We start from the raw sequence: 15,199 nt of genomic DNA, 5'->3' as shown, positions 1-15,199 counted from the left end.
CATTATGAAACACTACCTGTAGATTCTTATTTTATATAAATCAGACTATATGAGACAACTGTGTTCTGACAGAAATATGATTTCATATAGTTTTGAGCCCAATGATTTTCTCTCCTATCTGGAAGACTTAAACAAAACAATAAAACACACAGAGCCACAGAAAGAACTAAATGATAAGTTCTGGAAGAATTCATCATTCAAGCTTGTCAGGGAGTGCATTTTCTCTCAACTCAGAATCTCCCAATTCCAAAAACCAATATAAAGACAGTCTCACAGCTCAGCAGTAAAGCTGCTTTTAATTCTACAATGAGATCATTGGGTTCAATAGACAGACTCAAGTAGCACTTAAAATTAGGCCTGCCTGCATGAAATGAACTTTGGATCCCGGCCATGTGTTACCGTAACTTCTCTGCTATCCTCATCGGGTGTGTCTTTGTGTGTGTGTGCACACATGTGTGTGCACGTGCACATGTGTGTGTGTGTGTGTGTGTGTGTTTCTCATGAGTTCTGAAAATGTTCCAACTAAATATTTGTTTAACACTTCATGGAACGGCTAAAAATCTATTGTAATTATGCTTTGAACTTAGATCCTCCAGTTTTCAACTTTTTCATGTTCACATGAGAGCCAAAGTCTTATTCATTTATTCATTAACCTGTCTCCCGTTTGCCCCGAGAATACTCGCTGGTGGAGCTAGCGGCTGCAGTGTTTACTGTGAGATAATTTGCAGATTACAGTCCTAACCTTATCCCCAAAGTTTGCCATGAAACATTTCTCTTTTATTATTTTTGCATCACTCTAGTATATCGATAATCTTTGGAAACAAATGACATCATTATATTTATAGAATTCTGCTTTTAGCAGTGGTATTTCCATTTACAAAATATAGTAATTCTCGACTGATGAAAATGTCAAATCCTAGAAAACATAGCATTCCTACGTGTGATGTTAAATGAACGCTGGCAGCCGGCTGCACTTTATTTTTTCCCTAAATGGGAAAAGGGTTAAAGAAATGTTTATGGGAAAGTTATGTTCCAAAACACTATGTCAAGTATTAACAATGTGAAGGTGAAAGGGGCTTGATAAGCAAGGGCCTTGGCTGGGGATTCACCGAGATAGACGCCCTTCACCTGTCCTGTCCGCCCAACAGTCACTTTGTGAGCCAGATCCATGTGGTAGCCAACATTCTGTCAAGGTCAAGTATGGCCCAAAATGCCAAGTAACTGGATCTGACAGATTATTAGCTCAAATGTTCCTTTTTGGGATAATGTTGATAGCAAACAAAACAATATTTGAAAATCAAATGAATAAAAATGATGTTTAACTAATTATAAAGCAGTTGCCCGGGAAAACATGGATCAGGTGCATTTCCAGCCCCCATTCAGGAATGACAACATCTATTTTGATGGCCTTTGCCAGTATAAATGGACACATATGACTTGCTGATGTTTTATATTACTCATGTTCAGAATGGTGAGCTGTATATTACTTTCATTCTCATATCATTTCAACAAATCTTTTTAAAGAATTGGACAATCTACTGTACTAAGCACTAACTCTTTTTCTCCAACAAAACACTTTAAAATGAAGCTATGCCAATAATTTCAGCTACTCTGTGAAGGCTACATGAATAAACTGAATATTTTGTGCACATAGCAAATTAATAATCTCAAGAGATTGTTTTAATCTGTTTTAAGTCCTTGCTTTCACCACAGGAATCTCAAATCCTTTGTTATGTTGTACATTTGTGAATGGAGCATACCTGGAATATATATTGTGATGGTCAACCAAATGCAAACAGCCAAGGAAGTCACTTTGCTATGATATCACAATAACAGCAATGAATGCCCCTTCCCCCATCTCATTTAATTTGTCTTTCAGAATATAGTGATAGCATCTCCGTTAATAAATTTATAATTTCTTTTCCTTCAGTTTGCATGTAAATGTGTCTCATATTTTTTAATATAAATTTATTAAGTCAGTTATATTAGAACTTTATAATGAAAAGCAGTTGGCTTTGGTGTGGGTGGGAATGTGTGGTGGGGGAGGGGGAAATCAATTCCTAGAGAAACAAGTCTATTTGAATTGTTTTTGTTGATTTTTAACAGTCCGATACTAATGGGCATTCATGGAAAAGAAATAATATGTCTTTAAAAGAGCTCATTTTACCTTCAATATGTAAATTATGATCATATAAAGAGAGACCTTAATTTGTAGACATTTCAACAGTATATATCAAGGCAAAGAGGATGGTTTCAGTAATACTTTGTAATGAATTCCTCTTAAGATTCTGAAGAATTTTTCTAATTCAAATGTTCATTTTTAGTGAATATTTATTTATTAACTGAAAGCTAACTACAGCATAAAATAACTGTGTAAACAGTTTATGCAGTAAAACACAATATCATTTGATCACATTTCCAATATTTCATTTTGCCTACTAACAGCCCAAAAGATGACATTCATTTTTTAAAACAATGTCACTATTTGGCACGGAAGTGTATTTACACGAGAGCTTGTTTCATTTGCCATTTATTCCAATAACTTGAGAACAATTATTTGCAACTAAATCTAACAGTATTTGTACAAGTACTTTCAAGCTAAAATACTGCTAAAAAATTCCAACACACATGCAATTCAATATGTTTACATAATAACATATTTATTATAAAACTTATGACTCTAAGCACTTTATAGGATGTGAATACAGGAGTCACTCCACCCTCTAATGAAACATGGCCACATCTGAGAGGAGATGCTGCTGAGCAGAAGAGTCCTGTGTTCAATTAAGTTGAAATGGGTTGGCTACTCGGACTGTTCAGGAATGCTACTGCACCATCATAGAATCGCTTGATAGCTCAATTCACACAAAACTGCAGCAGATTTTCAAGTATAAGCCCTTAGCAACCAAGAAACTGGTAGTACAAGCAGCATTGACAAAACACACTCTTATTATGCAGGTGGGCTCTGTTTTAAGCAAAGTCAATACTGAAAATCCAAATATACAAAACAGATAAATTAGAGAGTGATTATTTGTATTATAAAATGATTTTCTGCTTTATAAAAGGATTCACAAGGTTCCTCTAAATGGCACTTCCCCTAATGCATTTAAAATACAATTTGATTTTCAAAACTTCAATTTACACATGACTTTTTGCACAACCATTGTGAGAAGCAAAGTACACCTATATACAGTACTTAATTTTCTCTCAGGATTTAGGTAAGTGCCTTATTGTAGCGGTAAAAGACACTTAAGCTAAAATGTTATCTTTTAAGCCACTGAAATAATAAAGCAAATATTGCCTCTAAAGCGTGGATATTCCAGAAAATTAAAGTATATTTGTGACTGTGTATTTACATTTTTGGGACTCATCCTTCCATTGTACATCTTTAGATAGCACATGTATATAGCTATCTTCAGGCCATAATATTGGGCCTTGTTCTGCAGAAATTTATTGTATATTATTTTAGTGTTTTTTTCCCCTTTTTAGCTGTGTAACTGTAAAGAGATGTTAACAGTGGTTACACTGTAGCTATTCTATTTATGATATATCTGTTTTATACTTCATTGCACAGAATCAGCTATAAAAAATGCAACATCCTGTATTTCATTACTGTTTCCACTGTTTACTCCAGGTGATCGTCATTCCTCTATGAGCACTAAGCTCACTGCAGGGGGTACAGGTGAGGGGGTGGGGCAGAGATCCTGTCTACTGTGTTTCTGTGTCCCCTTAGCACACAGCACAGAGCCTGGCACCTAGGAAGCAAGCACTCAATAAGTATTTCTTGAATGGATGAAGAAATGACTGGATTGGGAGAATTGTCGGGAAGGCTTTCTTCACTCTAGCATCCAATCCGGTATGTTTCTGGAATGTGCACAATCAAAATGAATTTCCAGAGTCAAAAATCACAGAACCTCTCTCTTGTTCCTTATACTTTTTGTAAAATCCATAAGATATTGAGCCCTTGATGACATGGAAATACTTAGAAAAATTAAATCACCTTAGAGGTCAGAGGACAAAACAGAGGAAATCAAAGGGTTATTTCCTTACTCACCAACTGCCGGAGTGAACTAACAAGGCACACAGGTTGACCAGAGTCCAGAACCAAATCAGACTCTTGGCAATTGTGTCCAGACTGAAAAGTGGTACTTTTGAGTGTTTCAATACAAACTTAGCCACAGGTATATTCAGAAGCAGTGAAAGGAACTAATTAAGAGGAATAATCAAAGGGAATTACCATTTGCCATTTGTAGGTCCAGACACATAGATCTGTTCCAGGCAGGGCCAGGGGAGATCACATTCTGTTGACTGGAACCATTTCGCTGGGCCGATGCTCATACCTATTACAAGTTGCATGTAAAATAAAAGTGAAATAGCAAAATCCAGCTGTAGAAGATCAAAATAAAATATGTTTTGAAAGCACTTGAGTGGATACAGCAAAACGATATATAGTCAGTGGGGATGTTAAGAAGTTAATAAACATAAAGTGTGATTACATTAGAAAATAAAGTTTCAAAATATATGATGTATTATTCCTTGAAATGAAATAGTCTGGACCAAATTCAAATGATTTCATCTTAAAATCTAATACAAATAAAGTACATATCTAAAAAGTTTGAGAATCTAGAATATAACCATAATTATTAAGCAAGAGTTTATGGATCTGAATTCTTCCAGGAGGCCTCTTTAAAATCATGTAACTAAATGAATATTAAGCTATCTCTATTTAAAATTAATGAATTAGTTTTTCTATGGATAATGGCATGTTACAGGAATGACTTTACTTTCAGGAGAATAAGAACAAACGCTGAAGTGGAATCACTACATCAATAGTTCTAGTCATACAGTTTAAACCTAGGAGCTATCTTAATAGAATATGTATACTAATTTCCCTTCATAATCATTTCCCAAAATACCTACCTCTGTATTCTTTGTTTATCATTATACCGAATGAGAGCAGCCACAAGAGGATTTTTGAAACTCTTTCATATATATAAACGCTTCACTCAAAGAGGAGTGGTTTCCAGGAGCTATGTCCAAGTTCAACTAGCATAATACTCCAGCTCCTTTTCTGTGAAATCTCTTTACATTAACTTTCTTGTAAATCATTGCAGCCCATCATTTTCAATTTTCATCTAATGGATTTAAATAAAAATTATGATCTCCGATCAAGGAATGAACATGTTATCTTGTCACTATGAATATTCAGAGATTCTAGGTTGTCGGAGGTATTTTTTTTTTTCTGAATGCCCTTTACATTTATATATACACAATTACCTTCTATTGTTAAAAAAACGATTTTGCACCAGTCATTATTAATCCAAATAATTTGGATTTAAGTAATTCTTAATTGAAAGCCTATCGCATGAATTGTTTATAGTGGCAGACGATATACTATTAGTCATTTTAAAGCTTTAAAAGTAAGTTATCAGGATCCACTTCAATCTCCACACGATAATAAAGGATTATTATGTTCAGTAACCTATTTATGAAAAGGAAACAGTGTGCTTCTTTCAGACTCCATCAATGCTTTAATAAGGATTTGAAAAGCTGGACTACTTTATATGCAGATCACCATCCCAGTTGCATAAGGATTTACAATAGACAAAACAAAACTATTTTTTGTTGTAAAGAAGGGCTGTTTGTTTAAATCACACAATAATGTTTGCATCTAAAAATTATTTACAGGCTAATAAGGCTTCATAAACATTATATAGACTTGGTTAGTTAAAATCATTTTAATGCTAAGACCAAAACAAAAGGCTGCTCAAACTCACAAGGAAAAAATCAAGAAACACATGCCTAAAGAAGGCAGAAGAACAAAATGCTTACTTTTTTGATTAAGGTACTTATTAATTAATTTGGAGATGCAAATAGAATATGATTTGATAGCACCTCGTTAACGCTTCAAGAAACTCAAGAGGAAAACCCTGCTTTCTTTGAACATGTGAAAATTGAGAAGGATTCTAAGTCTAAACTTTAATCCCAAAAGAAAGTAATGTATACATTTCTCTCTGCCGCCTTGAATTTGCAGAGAACTTACTTGGGAAGTTTTAAGCTCACCTTTGAAGTCTTCCTTCAAGGTATTTAATGGCTCATATGTCTTTATTAAATGAGGTGTGTGGCGGCCTCTACTGGTGTGTGTTTATAGAAAATGTTTTGATAGGCAGAAAAAATATTAATTTCAATTAAAAAGTTAGAAATACAGACTCTGTCATTTAAATATATAAAAATATCTAATTTAATGCAGAAAAAATATATTACAAGTTGTGTAATGTACTCTTAATTAGGAAAATAATCTAAAACACTGACCATGTTAGTGTAAAATAATAATTTACCGAAGGGCATTAATTGTTCAATTCACTCTGATATTGGGTTAAATATATTTTATTAATGAATTATAATCCCATCTGAGGTGGTTTATTACCTCTAGTCCACTGTTAAATCCCCTTAGTTGACTTAAATAAAATCACTTAGAACAAACCCAGAGGAAAGGAAATATTTTACAGTTAAATCTATAAAGTCCTAGAACTAGAATCATTTCATGACAGGCTGGTTTCTATAACTCAAGCAAACTGTACGTTGACTTCATATAGCTGACATTTAGATCTATTTTACAATGTTTTTAATTTCAAAAATACAACACATTAAAATATGTTCAATTTATCAAAGCTAAAAGCAACATTTAAGTAATGTACTTAAAGTGCAAAGGCACTTTAACACAAAGAAGTGATGCCTAGTGGCTATACTTGGTAACTGAAGATGGAAATACCATATATCATTATTTACAAAAGAATTTAGAGTCTCAAAAGATCTTTGGAGATCTTCTACAAAATACACTAAATAGCCATTTTCATTTGAAAAGTTTGCTTACTCTTTCTTCATTCACTATAATCTCCTCTTCCCATCCCCCACTGGAAAAATAAAAGAAAAAGAAACAAAACCATAAACAAAATATATGAAAAAGATGCATTGTAGAAACATTCATGTTCAGTGATGATTCCTAAGGAGAGAAGGGGGGTGGGAGGGAGCAAGAGAGAAATAATTTAAAGGAAAGCTTGAAAAAGCAGTATCATTGCTTCATCCCATTCCCCAAACATTTTCAAAGTCCCCCATTGACGCTGGGAAAGGGAGAACACAAACAAACACAAAAACAAATGCAGTGCTTCCAACAGTTTGGAGCAGCATCCTTTGATGCCATAGGGTTGTAAATGATTTCCCTTCACAGCTGACTGATTGCAGTTTGTTTTTCCAGAACTTCGAGGTAGTCTGGTTCTGATTGCGGCTTAGCTTGCAGTAAAGGGTGGTCGGGTTTTGACTGCCCCACAAAGCATTTCCTGGGAGTTCCATATAAAACGGTTTTATTGATTCTGTCTTGGTTTTGGCGTCGAGATTCATAAGAAGGGGCAAACTGCCTTTTAGGTAAGGTACAAAAGTTATAGTGGACTAGTCCTGCACTGGGGAGCTCCTTGACTCGCTCAGCAATATTCTGATACAGCAGCTCAGGCTCTCTTGGTGTGGCTGGCTTTTCTAGCAACTCAGTGGCACTTATAGTGTAAGCAAGAGTGGCTGGCTCTTCTTTTTTCTCCTCCAGGTTGCCGTAGCTGAATTCTTGCAGGTTTCGGTAATAGGCTACTGGGTCTCCTTCCTTCTGCATGTAGATGGGGTTTTGGCACATCTGCCCCACGGGTGGGGGGATATAGTTATAAACGTGGCCGTCCGTTTTATCCTGTGTCTCGCTGTTGTAAGACCCATATTGTAACTGGAAGGAACTTACATCTAAGTTGTTGGCACTCCTCGGAACACTTGGCACCCCCTTTCGGCGTTTCAGGACAAAGACGAATAAACCAGCCCCAAAACAGACAGATAAAATAAAGACAACAAGCAATCCTAAAATCAAGACGGAAAGTGGAACTTCAGTGTGTAGTTCAGGATAGGAACTGGGAGACACACTAAGCGACCGAGGTGTGTCTGTGTTGTGATTCATTGACAAAACAGTTCCGTCTGACAAGTTTGGGCTGTCTGGACAGATAGCCTCCCTCCCCAGAAACTTCAGTATCTCCCCCGCGTGCTTAGCGGGAGACTCGCAGGTCACCTCATTGATGATGACAGGGGAATTGGCATGTTCTGTCCAGTCCTTTAGCCCCATGATGTCGCAGGTGCAGTCCCACGGGTTCTCTTGCAGATCTATCTGGATAAAAGCCGGAAGCTGATCCAGAACCCCTTTCACAGGCAAATGAGAAAAATGGTTGTTTCTCAGATTCAGCCTGGTGAGAGCCGTGCCCCCAAATATGTTATCAGGTAAGGACCTCAGCAGGTTGTTATTCAGAAATAGTAGCTGTAGGTTGATCAAAGCATCAAAGGTCAGCGGCTTAATTTCCTTAATGACATTATACTCTAAGTAGAGATACTGCAAGCTGTGCAGTCCATCAAACATAGAAGGATACAGCACTTCAAGGTAATTGCCATTCAGATAAAGTCTGCGTAAACTGGTCAGGTTTGTGAAGGCACCTTCCTGAATGACTGCGATCCTGTTGTTTCCTAGATGCAACAAATCCAAAGAACTGTAATCTAAGAGATCATTCTTATAGACAGTTTGAAGATAGTTCCCTGTCAGGTAGAGTTTCTTTGGACTGGTAGGTTTGGGCTGCAGGTCGGAGATATTTGTGAACTTCCTTTCTTGGCAGTTTACGTTTAGACCGTTGTCTGAGCTCTGAGAGGTGCACACACAGCTACTGGGGCAGGTGAGGGGCACAGGGGACTTGGTCTGGTACACCATGATCGGGCCGAAGCTCTGCCTGTCCTTTGACACAGTGACCCGGGGAGTTGGACGATTTCTTATTTTGGGTGGCCGGCTGGCTTTTGGAGCCCTGGTTGGGTTGAGAGCAGGATTCATTGTCGGCGACGGCCTTTGGATGTGTGTGTCAGCATGGCCGCCCCTCTGACTGGAGTCACCGGCACTTTTTCTGGGACAGAGGTCCTGCCTGGTCAGTTGGGTCACATCTTTTCCATGCAGTCTAAAGGGAGTTTCACAGACAATCTCCCCCACAAAAACAGTTATGGTGTCTAGCCAGGCCTTGAGAGGAAGTAAGTCACAAGTGCAGTTCCACGGGTTTTCCTCCAGCTGAATCTCCATGATCCCTCCGATGTGTTCAAGGACACCAGCGAAAGGCATCACTTTCAGCCTATTTCCTCTCAGGTCTAAGTGGGTCAGCAGGACGAACCGAAACACATTGCTGGGTAGTGACAGCAGAAGGTTGTCATTCAGGATGAGCACTTTGAGCTTATTCAGTTTGCTGAATGCCCCTGCCTCGATAGCACTGATGTAATTGTAGTCAGCCTGGAGGTACTCCAGGCTCTCCAGGCCCAGGAACGTGTCCTCCCTCAGCACCTCGAGCTTGTTGTTGTTGAGGTGTAGTCTCTTGAGGGTTTTCAAGCCGCTGAATGCCCCAGTTCGGATCTCCTGCAGCCCGTTGTTACCGAGGTGGAGAGTCACGGCGTTGGAGTAGTTGACGAACTCGTTAGGGTACAGTCTGGTCAGGAGGTTTCCATTGAGGAAGAGCTGGTAGATTCGATACTGGGGGGGCTGGAGCAGGCTGACGGTTGTAAATCCTTTGTTTTCGCAGTTAATATTCAGTACGTTTTCCTTCTCTTCGCACAGGCAGCGGATCTTGCAAATGTCTTTGGCAGTTTTGCGACTCTCCGTCTGTAAGAACCCGGCCACGGTTAACACACTGAGGAACCAAACGCCGCTCAGCATCTTTAGGCACCGTCGGTGTCAGCTCAGGTACCTACAGGCAAACCTTCGGGAGGGGGGCGGGAGAGAGCAGGGTGCGGGGGAGAAAGAAACAAGGAAGCCCGATTAAAACGGCAAAGCCAGGGGGCGGAGTGGGAGGGAGGAGGGAGAATGCGAGGAGTGGGCCACACGGCAGAATGAAATCATTGCGTTTTTCAAAGCGGTTTCTCCTCTCTCCGCCACCCCCGTCCCCAGCCCACCCACACACGCATCCCCGAACACACATGCTTGCACCTGATTTCCCGGCGGGTCGCAGCCAGCCACGGAGGCATTAGTAACCGAGTTGTCCTACTAAATCCAGCCCATCTCCTCCTCCCCTGGGGTATCTTGAAGAGATCTCGAGCGGCTCGCCCGTCCTGGGCTCGCAGCAGAAATTGCTTTACTTTTTTTTTTTTAACTGCGCAAAAAGGGGGTGGGAAAATCAGGGGACCGGCGGCGGGGGAGGGGGAGGATGGAAGAGCAATGAGAGCGCAGCGTGGGGGTTACTCACGCATCAGGAGAAGACGGGACCCCTCTCCTCCGCAGTCCGCCAGTAGTTTAGCATCTTCAGAAAAAGAGGGAGAGCAAGGTAAAAGAAGACGCCGCTTCTGGGGGCGATGCCCTGATTTCTGTTGGGTGATTTAATTTGGCCCGGGGGCGCGCAGAAATTAGAAATCCGGCAGGCAGCAGGAGAGGAAGAGAGGGTTGGAGCGGCGGGAAACTGAGCGGACCCGGACCCGGGGGCGCGTCTGCGTAGGAAGGTCGGGAAGCCGGCCGGCCGGGTCGGCGGGCGGCGGCGACGGGCAAGCCTGGGTGCGCGCTTCCAATCCGGTGGCAGCGGCAGCAGTGCGCTTAGCAGTTTGAATTTGAGAGGCTTTGCAGGCACCCCGGGACAGGGGTAGGGTGACGTCACGGGGGGAGGAGGTAGGCAGTGGATCGAGGGCGCGCGCCGGGGGAAGGAGGGGCAGATGCTTCCCTTCCCTGCGAGTGGCTTTGCAAAGCTCAAATCCCAGCTGCGTCAGTTGATTCTGAACTACTCCACCTCCAACCCCGCCGGCAGCGAGCTGCTGGCGAGGATCCTGGAGAGGGGTTCTCCGGGAGGGGCCCCGCTAAGGGGCTGGCGCCGTCCTAGTGGTTTCTTCCACCTGCTCCTCCCTCCTGGCCATTCCCGGGAGCGGGGTGTCTCATTCCAGATTCTCAAGCAGGGGTCCAGATCTCTCTCTCTCTCTCTCTCTCTCTCTCTCTCTCTCTCTCTCTCTCTCTATGTGCCTCTTCGCTATATGATTGGGGCTCGCCTGCCAGCCTCCTGGCTCAGACGTTCTTGGTTCGAGAGTGGGGTGTGTGAGCACCAGTTTGTCTGTGTAGGAAGGCGAGTTCTCCTAGGGGATGTATGCTTTATATACAGAGCTTTGTTTCAGTACTGAGAGAATTACTTTCTGGGTGGTGACTGGCCAAATATTTGCCTGGATTCTGAAAGCCAGCTCAACATTACCTTATGGACTGAGATAAACAACAATAAAACCTTTCTCCCCCTGCGGTTTATACTTAGCCAGATAATGAGGTTTAAACGCGTGCTTTTTGCCTGAAGGAAGGAGAAGAGGAGTGGGTGTCAGAAAAGCACTGCCAAGGCTGAGCCTCAGCTGGGAGTGGGAGCCCACAGAAGGGTGCCTAAGGAGCCCGGGAGCTAGGAGAACAGAAGACAGCAATGCAGGAAGACTGGCTCCTGAGAAAGACAGGAGAGATGAAGGGAGTCCGGCCTGAGACCCAGTAGACCTGGGTTCTGATCTAGCTCTGTTGCCAGGTACGTCACTTGTTTCTGGATCTTCCCGTCTCCATTGGCAAAAGTGGGTGGACTATAAGGGCCCTCCCTGCTCTGACATTCCATTGGATTCAGATAACCTTTCGACAGCATTATTAATGGTCAGGTGTTGGGGTTTTGCCTTCTTTATCTCATTTTTCCTTTGGTATGTTAAGGTCCCCTGGACCTAGGTGTCTCCCCGTGTGCAGTCCATTTGCAAGATGTCAGTGTCTTGCACCTCCAGGACAGTGCCAGCTCCTTAACAGGCCCCTCTTGGAGAATCCCTCTGTTCTGTTGCCCAGAAGTGGCTGCCTCTCAGGGAAATGAAGCGGGAAAAGGAAGGAATGAAAGGAAATGGGAAAAGGAATTGACCAAGTCAAGCAAGCCCCTGTCCCGCAAACACTTCAGTTTGCTTCCCCCATGTCTTCAGTCCCAGCCTGCTACAGACAAGTCAACACAGGGTCCCACTGTGTGCCAAACATGGAATAGAGACGATCACATACGCAAAGTGAGCCATCTGAGAAGGGAAAACCCCCTGCTTCCCCCACCTCCTTCCTTGTTAAGCTCGGGTCCTAGGATTCTTTGCCCGTATAAGCTCTTCTTTCCCAGGAAGGGCTCCGGACAGTTTACAGACAGGCACGAAGGCAACCTGTGGCTCTGGCAGTCTCCTCTGGGAATTTTTCTTGGGCTTTCTCCTTTCCCCTTCCTTTTTCTTGGAGGGAGAGCCTTGAACCAGACACCATGAGCTTCCTCCCTATCCTGTAATTCTTGCTTGGTCTTGGGCAAGATTCTTTTCTTCTGGGGCCTCAAATTGTCCTCCATGCCAAAGGGCAACACTGAGATGAGCTGTCCTCAGAGGGGAGAGGGGGCATCCCACTCTTTTGCAATTGCATCATTAGATGTAAGCAGAATGATGCACTGCGACCATGATTAGGCTTCCTTTCATAGCCAAGGGGCATTTGTTTCTATATATTTACAAATATTAAATAAATATACATATTTCCTAGAGAGAGATGGTATACTCATTCAGTCATTCATTTAACAAACATTTATTTGTTAATTAGGATAATATTTCATCAAAGTAGAAGCCAACTTGAGAGCTGGACAAAGACCTTTGAAATCAGATTCATCTTATAGATGACATTTCTCAACCAGGGTAAGTGCTGACTTGCTTAAGTTCAAGAATCTATAAAATTAGAAACAGAACCCATGAATTCTGAGTCCCAGTCCAGCAGCTTTCCAAAAAGCTAACTACTGCTTACGGTGACTTAGATAACTACCTACATAAACTTAAATAGTGGCAGTGGTGTTTTACCTAAATGTGTCCTTTTTGAAAAAATTTGAAAGTGAAATATCAAATATCAGTTTTAGGTCTCAAATATAATAATTTCCTTCAAGACATTGATGACGCTGTCAATACTTCTTGTAGACAGACACTATTTTCTTAGGAATTTCTGAGAGGGAAGGAGGGAGTAGGAGAGGGGGAAGGAGAGAGAGATGAAGAGAGAGAGAGAGAGAGAGAAGAGAAAGACAGAGAAGAGAAAGAGAGAGATTGGGAGAGCTGGGGCGCTTGAAATTTTTGACAGTCACAGCGAAGGATATGAGTACTTAAGCTAGCTGAGGGAAGGACACCGGAGACCCTGAGGTGTTGTGGCAGATCTTTTTTCCACGGACCCTCCCAGCACTCCTCAGTCTCCTGCTTTTCTTTGAGCTTCCTCAGCCACTTTCCCAAACCTAGTTATTGGGACCAAAACAGCCTCAAGCCCGACAAAGCACTTTAAGTAAGTTTCATTTGGCCCTGCGTGTTGGGAAAGAATGGCCACAGCACCTCGCTAGGGAGGCCGGGCAAAAAGGCAATGGGAAGGTGATTTGAGAGCCCAAGGAAGGCAGAGGCGGACGCTAAAATAAGGCAAACGCTCCCTCTTTTCGCTGGGGCGAGGGAGGCATAAACGGGAACTCGGTGGCCTCAGTATCACATCTTCGTAGAGTGTGGCTCGAGTCGCCAATGCCTCCCCAGGGCGCGGGGAGTGAGGCGGGCGCACAGCTCATTTTAGTCGCGGCGGCCGCCAGGCCACCAGGGGGTTAACAGGAGTCCCCAAGCCTGTAGTGCTGTGTATGTGTGTGTGGGTGGGTGGGGGTTTCAACTAACTGCCCGCAGCCGCCTTCTCACGCCCCCCCGATACTCCCCAATTACGGGTAAACGCCATTCTCCAAGGACTCTTCCGGGCAACCAGGGGGCTCGGTTGAATCCGGCGTCGCCGGGCCCCGGGCACTGACAACCAAGGGAATCCTACTTGTCTTCCCCCTTGCTGCTAGACGCCTGGTGCCCGGCGCGGGGCCCACAGCCGCGACGGCCACCGGCGCTGCAGTCGCCCTTGGGCCGGTCCCGCGTATGAGCCGCCCGCGGCGGCGGTGACCGCAGGGATGCGCGACGCCGGGATCCCGACCACGCCCGCGCGGACGGTCCCGGAGCCAGACAGCCCTCGTGGGGGCAGGAGGCAAGGGCGGCCCCAGGGCATAGTCCTGGGCGGCTAGCGCCCGGTCCTCCCACGCAGTTCTCTCCACGAGGGGAGGTGGCCGCGAAGGGGGCAGAGGGCCGAGCGGAGCTCACTTGCCCGCCGCGTCGCCGTGGCGTCGGTAAGTGCTCAGAACTTACCCAGCGAGTGCGCCGCCCGGAGCTTCCCCCGGAGGCGCCCGCAGCATCGGGCGACCCCAGCAGGTGCGGGAGCAGACACAGCCTGGGACCAGCACGGCCCGCGAGCGAGGGCAAGGCGGTGAGCGCAGGCGGCGCCCCCAGGCAGGCAGATCCCCTCTGGAGCGGCTCGCCGCCGGGCAGCGCTTCCAGCAGGAAGGAGGGAGGAAGCCGAGGGGGAGGAGGGAAGCAGAGCGGGAGAGAGCAGGAGGAGGAGGAGGAGGAGGAGGAGGAGGAGGAGGGAGGGAGGGAGGGACGGCGGCCCCTCTCCCGCACTTATCAATCACCCCGGAGATCAAATGTCCCCGCTGTGCACCCGGGAGGGGCCTGTACAAGCCCACAGAGGAGCCGCTGCTCCATTTCTCCGACAAGCTCGGCGGACCGCTGTTCACGCCTCTCGGCCCCTCACGCCTGGAACTCTGCCCAGCCCTTGCAGTTTTACCGTGGGCTGCAGCTCCGACTCGGTCAAGGGAAATAAGGATGGCACTCGGTCGCTACCAAAACCGAGGGGAGACTAAGACCACTGAGTGGAAGTTACGGACAAGTGCAAGAGCAGCCAGCCCTCCGAGCTGGACACCCTCCCAGACAGCTGCCTCCCTTAACTAATAAGCGCCCAATCATAGGAGTTCGCAGGCAGATATTTAAGGACCTCTTAGGACAGCAAACAAGGAGTTCCCATTGAATATGGGGCTGAGCTAGACTTGTGCAAATGTGTTAACACAAGCAAGCACTTAGCAGCGTTGCAGTCCCTGTTTTGACTCTTTTTATTCTTCACCACGTTGCCGGATCTACTAGAGCGTACTTTTGGCCACCCTCCCTTCCTTTTTCCTCTTGGAGTAGTCCAGGTGCGGTTTTCGCCAAGAGCGTTGCAGTTCCCCCAAAGATCTGCTTTCTTCCCCGATCCTCTCCTGCAGCCTCCCAGGGGATCTGGGAT

The 15,199-nt window shown here is 44.3% G+C and overlaps 1 protein-coding gene across 4 annotated transcripts; it reads right to left on the bottom strand.

Annotated features, from left to right (window-relative positions):
• Window positions 1-6,299: 6,299 nt before the first annotated feature.
• On the bottom strand, window positions 6,300-14,354 carry SLITRK2 (SLIT and NTRK like family member 2). Of its 4 annotated transcripts, none has more exons than XM_011386111.2 (3): window positions 14,230-14,350; window positions 10,287-10,340; window positions 6,300-9,803 (listed from the first exon to the last, which is right to left on the bottom strand). In XM_011386111.2, exon 3 carries the CDS (start codon window positions 9,758-9,760, stop codon window positions 7,223-7,225), a length of 2,538 nt encoding a protein of 845 aa, XP_011384413.1. In that variant the 5' UTR covers window positions 9,761-9,803; window positions 10,287-10,340; window positions 14,230-14,350; the 3' UTR covers window positions 6,300-7,222. The 4 variants fall into 4 exon arrangements, with proteins under 4 accessions (XP_011384413.1, XP_023382234.1, XP_023382233.1 ...); XM_023526466.1 differs by having other exon boundaries at window positions 6,300-9,791; XM_023526465.1 differs by lacking the exon at window positions 14,230-14,350 and adding an exon at window positions 10,507-10,625.
• Window positions 14,355-15,199: the final 845 nt, after the last annotated feature.

The sequence above is a fragment of the Pteropus vampyrus genome, unplaced genomic scaffold, assembly GCF_000151845.1.
Source record: "Pteropus vampyrus isolate Shadow unplaced genomic scaffold, Pvam_2.0 Scaffold934, whole genome shotgun sequence".
NCBI classification, from domain to species: domain Eukaryota; kingdom Metazoa; phylum Chordata; class Mammalia; order Chiroptera; family Pteropodidae; genus Pteropus; species Pteropus vampyrus.
The sequence above is the reverse complement of the archived record's forward strand: the minus strand, read 5'-3'. Positions and strand labels throughout refer to the sequence as shown.